Source organism: Antennarius striatus, chromosome 8 (genome assembly GCF_040054535.1).
Source record: "Antennarius striatus isolate MH-2024 chromosome 8, ASM4005453v1, whole genome shotgun sequence".
Classification (NCBI taxonomy): Eukaryota; Metazoa; Chordata; class Actinopteri; order Lophiiformes; family Antennariidae; genus Antennarius; species Antennarius striatus.
The window spans coordinates 20653266-20662163 of NC_090783.1; the positions used below are offsets into that span (position 1 = coordinate 20653266).

Below are 8898 nucleotides of genomic sequence, written 5' to 3' on the forward strand. Positions count from 1 at the left end.
TTAAGAATTGTCTAATGTTACCTCTTCCTACAGAAAAATACAGATCATTAAATAGATCGCACAAATCATAAACAGTCTGTAATTTCCCGTTTTGATTGGCCCAAGGCCTGTTTGCCTTGGTTTGCAGGTGTGACAGAGTGTCACATAAACTGAGATCAGCGAACATTTTTCGCACGAGGCCTTTTAGAACAAAGTTATGTAACACAATAGACAGGACAACACTTAAAACTGAAAAACAAAGCTGACTGTTACTCATCAGGGAGGTGGCAAGATGCTCTTCCCAATGAATAGCTTAAAGCAGGCTTGTCGACGTTCTAATAATATTTGTCAATACAATTTGCCTATTGTTCAAGATAGTGAATGTACTTTTTTTTTTAGTCAATATACAGAACACCTCCAGCAAACAGGTTATTAATTGCATAGGCATTGAATATAATAAATTAATAAGTGATTATGATATGAAATATGTTCATATATTGCAAATATTTTGCTACATGTCTGATTATTTGTTGTGTGTTTTTCATGACTACTCACTAGATAGTAATTTTTTGTACTTTTTGTAAGTACCTTATCGATAAATAAATGTGTATTTTTGAAATACTGCAGAAACAGTTCAAAACTGTTCCTAGATTTCATTTCTATGTTTAATGCAGGAATTCCTGAAATCAGAGGAATGATTTTGTGTGACACTATCAAAATGCACAGTGAATCTATTTGGGTGAATTGTGTTTAAATAGCTATATTGGGAATAAAAAATATTTTCTGATGCTGTTCACATATAATGTGCTGAAATTCTGTTTTTTGCATAAAGTTCCCGCCATCACCTCTGCATACTTGAACAGATATTTTTGAAAGCAAGAGTGTCAATAAATGGAACCCATGTGCTATACTGTCAAATCACTAAACACACAGCATGAAGTCAAATTTTACCAGGTCATTACTTTTGTAATTTTTTAAGACCATACAATTCAAAAAATTCTAAAGTACAGCATGATAAAAACGTTTTAATGTCACACAGCTATTTCCCAAATGTTAAACTTCAGATTCACAGAGAAAAAACTAAAATCAGAACTTCGCTGTGTGTATTCTTTTTTCTAAAAGCAGATCAACCTGTGATCTGCTGATGTTCCCATTAATTAAATGCTGGGTGCTGCTCATGTGCTCTGGACGCACAGAGACGTTCATACCATACACCCCTTTACAGTCCTTGCAAAGTGGATCCACGCAAATGAAATGCCAATTAAAAGCAGAAGGAACCCCCCCCACCCCAGCACAGAAAAACACACAACACCATTGCAAAGCGGTGAAGACGATGCGTCTCACGGATTTACAAAAAAAAGCTTACAGAATATATCATCATCATCATCATCATCATCATCATCGTCATCATCATCATCATCATCGTCATCATCATCATCACCACCATCATCATCATCATCAACACCCCATCTCTCCAGGCCTGAACGCTCGTCTTGCCGTTCTCCTCACTCCGTGACTTCACGCGTGTTCATTCTGTTTGGTCTGAGGAGCGCACGGAGATCACTTTTCACTTTACAACAGACTTCTACAAAACGCAACTTATATTTCAGCCGGTACGTCGTCAAGCAACCGAAGACTGAATTGAATTAAATAAGCTAAAATCATTTTATATAAAAGCATAAGAACTCAAGAGTTCTGTCTTTGAGGGGAGTTAAGAGGAAATATTGCAAGACGTGTGGTGGAAAAAGACGCAATTTATTTTTTAATACGGAGCTGCTTTCAAGTGCAATGCAATTAAAATGGGAGTTTTGGGGAACAGGAGGGTTTTGAAAATGTGGGTACAGCATACCTAACGCAGACGAGAAGGGAGGTCGGTAATGATTCTGGAAAAAGAAAAAGCCTGACAGGTAAGTTTGAGGTGCGCGTAAAGACAGAACACCAAAACACATGCTCATATATACCTCCTCCTCTGCGCGCTCACACACACACACACACACGCACACACGCACACACACACACACACACACACACACACACACACACACACACACACACACACACACACACACACACACACACACACACAGTGAGAGAGACAGAGAGAGAAGGAGAGAATACTTGACAACAGAAATCAGAAACCTAATAAAACTCGTAGATGCAGTTAAACACGTGTGATGTTTGGTTTATTTCCACTCCTATATATTTTACCCTATAGACCGAACAGAGGAGAACTATTGAGTTACACGTCACGTACCATTATAGCGGGGGAGATCTGCCAACCTTCTCAATGCCCCATTTTCCTTTAAAAGTTCAGCTTCCAAAAAAAAAAAAAAAAAACCAGTGAGAGAGTGAGGGCAGAGAGAGGAAGACTTTTTTTCTTTTCTGTTGTCGGGAGCAAAAAAAAAAAGGACCTTTAAACAAGTCGGCCTTAGGCCCAGATAGAGACAAATGAGCTTTTTCAAAGTGGGTCCACTCTGCAAGAGTTAGGAGGAAAGCAGGACGGCAGCTCCGAGCCCTTCGTCTACCGATGTTTGGCCTCAGATGCGCCCATGTCCAGCAGCAAGAAGTCAGGAGGAAGTCTGCGTCAAAGTACTGAGGTGCGTCCTTCAGCGGTTAAACGTGTCCAGCAGATCAGGAGACGAAACAACTCCCTGAAATAATAATTATTGACACGACAAAATTAGCGGCCGGGGAGAGTTGGTGCAAAGTAAGTTTTTGTTTCTTTTATTTTTCCGCGCGTAGTATTTGCAGTCGGACAGCCCCTTGTCTCCAAAATGTGTCCAAAAGCGGCGTTCTCTTCTGCGCGGCGCGTCCGATCTTTTTTACCCTCCTATCTCTGTCTCTCTCTCTCTCTCTCCTCTCTTTCGCGTTCCAAACGCACGCAAAAAAAAAACAAAACGCGCGCGTACTCATAAAACAGGGGGGTGGTGGTGGTGGTGGGGGTGGGGGGGGGACACCCCTGGTCCCTCGTCGCCTCCTACTCAAGCTGACGAGATGAAAGAGCAGCTTTGCGTTTTTGCTTCTTCAAATTGCTACTGTCTGGCCAATAAGCGGGATGCTCGCACAAGCGACTCGGTGCGAGTCGTTCCCGGTTTCAAGCGGGGATCTTGACGCTTCGGCGGCGCGGTGCGCTCCTGCGGCGACGGCACAGCCCACACCGCCCTCCCCGAAAATATCAGCCACTAAATAGTCAAGCTCACCTCACCAGCGTGCGACCTGTTTACACACACACACACACACACACACACACACACACACACACACACACACACACACACACACACACACACACACACACACGCACGCACGCACACACGCGAAACTAGACGCGCGTAATTGGGACAGTTGTTTACAGTGAACTGATTCCAATGGAAGTGGAGAATTATTAGGTGAATTATTAATAAAGCGAGCGGTGTGTCGTCTGTTGCAGCCAGGGGAGCAGCTGGGGCTTTAGGAAAATGAGGAGTACTAGGGGCTAAATCACGGACCGCGGGGGATTAGGGCTGCACTGGCTCCTACTACCGTCTGCGTGTATACTGGAGTTATCAGTGGCACAGTGCGCACGGAAGTAGCTGCTCCAGTTTGGATTGATCGAAGTGTTGTATGTTGCAATCTGTAACAAGAGTCACTCAACAATAAGGTCAATAGGTTCATTTCATGGAAAGCATTGCGTTTCGATCTGTTTCCTGATCCTATTAAACAAATTACAAAAAAAACAGCAACTTTTTATCACCAATCAGGCTGTGTGTCCACAAAGATTCAAAGTATTATTTAGAAGGAAAGATTTATCAGATATTGGATTCGAATAGAATCCAGTAGAATTCTGGCACAAGCTTGTGGTCATATTGATAGCGACTGGATGGAACCAGGAAAGGTTTTATTCTGAGATACTTTAATGGAGACAGATCTATCGTCACAGTGTCTCCCAATGACCAGGGAAAGCAAAAATATAAATTTTGGGACTGAGATATTCCAGACATAACAGCAACAATTAAATATATGATTGTTTGAAAAGTAACACATAAAATGCTCAATTTGTCACTTTTAATAAAAGCGTCTGTGAGAAACATAAAGGCCTGTAACACCATGGAGGATCACAGACAGCGCAACCTAGAACACGTCGGGGGAAAGGGTCAAAAAAAAAGGCGGGCAGAAGTTGTACATTCAGAAAATATTACATGAAATTCTTATGGATGGCCTTAAGAAAGGCCTGCCTATCATAAAATAAGGATAATCTGTAATCCATAAATTAATTTGACCTGTAGAACTTGTAAAGGCAAAGTATAGAACCGAAAATGGGTCAAAGAAAACGGGCACATAAAATATCAAGAGTCAAGAAAGTTGTTCAACCCCAAGAAAATATAAAAGATTAAAATATTTGTGAATATGAAAGAAATGTCTTCTGCAACTCATCAACAGATAGATCAATTATAAGATATTTTTAGCTGAGCTGAGTATTCTATTTTACTGATAATGCCTGATCCCTGTTATTTGGACCATTCAGTTCGGAGTTCAGTCCTCTTGTTTTCAGCTGTGCGTGTCTTTTTTTTATTCAGAAAACTAATGACATTCCTTCAACATGACGGTTTATCAATAATTAAAAGCTGACCTCCCAACACATTTGGTCATATTAATAATTCATCTGTAATTGAATTGGGGATTTAAGTTTTTGTTTCTCCCTAATTTAGTTGATTCAATTTAACACGATTATGTGATGACATTTTATGGTTCTGATTTTGTTTCCCTGATTCGACTTCAGAAATATAAGATGCGAGTTTTTATTTGTAATTTTAGTCTGTTTTTGACATATATGTTTGAAAGAATCAAGCTATATTTTTCAACTATTTTAAGATATAATGGCTGACTTGAATGTCGTGTTGTAAAGTTAAAGAAGTCAGTCAGAATGATGAAAAGAGGAATTCAAATGATTAATAAATAAGTCTGGAAAAACAAAGACAACAATATAGAAACAACAAAAACAACAAAATAAAAAAAGTCTAATTAGTAATTTTAACCCACCTGATGATTTTTTTTTTTCAAAAACACCTGCCAGTTTTTTTTTAATGTATAATACACAAATCTAAGGTATCCATGAATAATTATTCTGATGTCTTCTTACAGATCCGGGAGGTTCACACTTGTCCGACGGCCTGTTTGCAAAATCATCAGTTGACTGGAAAATCCTAAAGACTTGTTTTTATCACCCAAATGAACATTGCTCGAATTTTTTCCTCATCATTTAATGATTTTACAAGTAAGAGTTTCTGTTGTTGCTCAGCACGAATAACGAAAGTCGCAGGAGGCCAGGTTACACGGAAATCCATCGAGCCTCACGTAGAAAAACAGTTTTTAAACAAATAAAATAAATAAAACCCAACAAACGAGTCTTTGCAGGGTTCAACATTCGGAATTGAGGTTCATGAACGTTTGCCAAATTTTTGAGTAAATGTTTGAAGTCTTGAGTCTTTTTAAAGTAATGCAAATGTGTGCAAGAATGTGTGCAACATATTTTAAAATGTAGACATTTGAGAGAGAAAAAAAATCGTTCTTTCGAGTGCATTAACCTGCAGAACACACCGAGGACAAACTCCCATAATTGTCCCATAACTTAATAAATATCAGAAATTGATTTAATTATGAGGCTTTTTTTTTATGATTAGATTTTATTGAAAAAATGTCATTTGAAACAAAATTGCACCCCTGTCAAAAACGTCCGTGTTGTTTGCGGAAAGAAGAACAATTAATTTCTTACGTCTGACCCAAAATAAAGGGACTGAAATCTGCTCTTTCAATATCTGTTGCTCCGAACCACGGAGAATTTGTTCTTAAAATGACGTTTAATAATACTTTATACTCTCTATCCTGATTTTGTAGGAGTTGACTTAATTTCAAATAGATGTATCTTTAAAAAAAAAAAAAAGATAATAAAGGCTTCACATTTATCAATTCACCTTTAAAAAAAAAGTAATTTCTGTCCTATAAACTTGTATGACTAAATTATCGATTTTTTTGTGGAGAGAAGATGAACATTAATGAAATAACAAAATAGTTTACATTCAATTACGAAAAGAAAAGAAATGAGGAGACACTTGCAGAAATGAAGATTTTTTTTCAGGGAAGAAATACATCCAGAAAATTTTGTTATAAAATGTATGTCTTTGAAATGTTCCAAAAATGTAAATGTGCTGCAGTGGAACGTCCTAAAAAGTGTCAGGCTGTCTATGAGCATCAGTTAGGTTGAGCTCTGGGTTAATGAAAGCCCTGAGTGGAGAATCTCACCACAGGCCCCTTTAACAAGCCATTACTCCAGACCACAATGGCTTTGATACCACACTGTTTTAAGACCCAGCATTTTGTGGGCAATAAGGCCCCTAAAACCTCACTAAGAAGAGAAGGGAACATTATGGGATCAGACAAGGAAGCTAAGGACTTTTTTTTTTTCTTAAGTCCTAAATGCTCATCTGTAAACCACAGTTTGAGTAAGGTTAAACTCTTCCCTCAAAATTCAAAGTTTTCAATCCCAGAATCAAAAAAAGCTTTAGAATTGTGGCAAGAAATTATTAGGAGATGGTGAAAATTATAAATCACATGGAAGGATAGCACTGACATAAATTGTAGCTGATTCATTTTCATTCTTACCAGATAGGTTTGGCACCTGCACCTATTTGGAAGAGAACAATGATAGAGGAGATTAAATACAAAACAGACACAAAAATGTCATATTCTTACTGAGGGGAAAAAAAGTTTCATTTTTGTACAATAATAACAACAATAAGGAAGGAAATATGCAGGGTAGCGCTTCGAATGATATCAGGAATCAAATAGATGTTTTGAGTTCTCATAAGAGCAAGAGTGCAGAATCAATATTAAATGTTTCCTGAATACCCAAAACTCTGAATATCATTAATCCTGAAATAATGGCAGTTAACTAAAGCAAATATAACTTTGAGTGAATCAACAGTTAGAATAACAAATGTAAACATGTCTTCAGGTTATAAACCTGTCTCAAACAGAAACATGTTAATACGAAGACTTACTCACCTAATCAAAGAATGAAACACACACACACACACACACACACACACACACACACACACACACACACACACACACACACACACACACACACACACACACACACACACACACACACACACACACACACAGGTTTTCACAAAATATATTTCACCTCAAAATTTAAAAAAAAAAAAAGGACTTATGATTAATTTAAAAAGGGTCCAGGTCTAATGAGATCATCGGAGGTGACCAAATAGACGTCTGAATGTCTGAAATGGAAAAAAAGCAAACATAGCTGATAAATATTTAAGTGGTTTTCCAGTGTTTAGCAGATTGCACAACAACAGCGCACAAAGTGCAACACACAATACAAACACAAATCAAAGGCCTGAGTTCTGCTGTCCTGCTAAAAGCACCTCACTATGACTCCTGGCTGCGGCTGCTGGCTTGTGCTCCCAGTTGACTCCCACTGCCCTCGACTGCAGCGAAGTCAGGGGAAAACTGAGTACCTAGATGACGTCGTATAAAATATAAACTGCACTAACACCACCGATCTTCACTCAGCTCCCTTTTTAAGAGAAATAGCCCGGAGAATTCTGCATGTCCTTGCAAGAAATGTGAGAGAGGAGAGAGAGAGAGAAAACAAGGCCCTTTTTGTGAGCAGGAGCCACAGTTTTATTCCTGCACTGCCGAGTGTTGTCTAGCATTAAAAATCTCAGCCCTGGCCTGGATGGACACAGGAGGGCTCTGCTGGCCTTGCTCACACTGTCTTCATCCTTTACACTTTACCATGCAAATAAACCCATATGATTGAGCAGCTGAGGGAGAGAAAGTGATGGAGGGTTGTTGAAGGGGGGGAAAAAAAAATCAGGAAGGCTGAGAAATAAAGAGTGAAGGATGGGATGGCTGCAAAAAGGGAAATGAAGAAATGTATGTGGTGAGTGAGGAAGGAAGGATATAAATGGTTTGAAGCAGTTGTATAGGGACAAAGAAGAAAGAGAACAGGGAGAGAAAAAGAGTGGGTACTAACTGGCCGTTGGAGGGGAGAGGAATGCCTGGCCCTGGTGAAGGAGAATGGGATGGAGGGTGGAGTATGGTCACATTGCTGCTGCCAGCCGAGTACATTCCCACTACAGAGTCATGGAGACATTTTTGCCTACGGATTATAAAGCTGCAGAAGTTTCCTGGGGAACATTTTCCCTCCTTAACGTTTAGCAGTGTATTATTTTATGAAAACCTTACAGTATAATTACTCAAAATGTTTCTGAAGTCATTTGCCGGAAACACAAATAGTGTCTCCGCTTCTTAATGCTATTTTCTTTTTGTTAAAAGATAGGAAAGATATGTCAGACCACAAAATAGAAGGTCAACTTTATTCATTTCGTTCTTTTCAAAATACGTCATTCATTCCCAAAGGATTGTTTTTAATTTTGTGAAAACAAATAAAAACAAGCTCAAAAATGCCAAATTATATAAGAATATAGGAATACAGTTCATTTTTCTAATTATGAAATGACTTAATCCATAGATGGCTGTTAACATTGAATACTGCAAAAAGTGTATTATGGTAAAAACGACAAAAGCATCTGCACAAAGTATTGTTTATTTTAATGACAGCTGCTCAGATGTTAAATGGCTCCTGGAATAAACCAGCATGTATCTGAGATGGGATCTAAAATGCATTCCTGAATCAATAACAGACAACATGGGTGGGGTCCATGGTAATTTCAAAGGACAATTATTGTTTGACAGTATTGAATTTTTGTAATTATGTTCAACATAACCGCAATAATCATAAACAATTTGTTTACACACCTCCCTCATATGCAGGCTGAGTATGTCCCAAAACAGGTATATAAACAGGTATATGAATTTACTGATACATTGATCATTGATAGATAA

General features: G+C 38.5%; 1 protein-coding gene across 9 annotated transcripts in view; it reads right to left on the reverse strand.

The window, feature by feature from the left end:
• The window catches only part of LOC137600534 (nuclear factor 1 X-type-like), a 100506-nt gene extending 98215 nt beyond the window's left edge, over positions 1-2291 (reverse strand). For all 9 annotated transcript variants that reach the window (XM_068322221.1, XM_068322219.1, XM_068322216.1 and 6 more), the window contains exon 1: positions 2234-2291. In XM_068322221.1, the coding sequence (XP_068178322.1) occupies positions 2234-2236 (3 nt within the window). In that variant the 5' untranslated portion in view covers positions 2237-2291. The remainder of the gene's footprint in view (positions 1-2233) is intronic.
• Positions 2292-8898: the final 6607 nt, after the last annotated feature.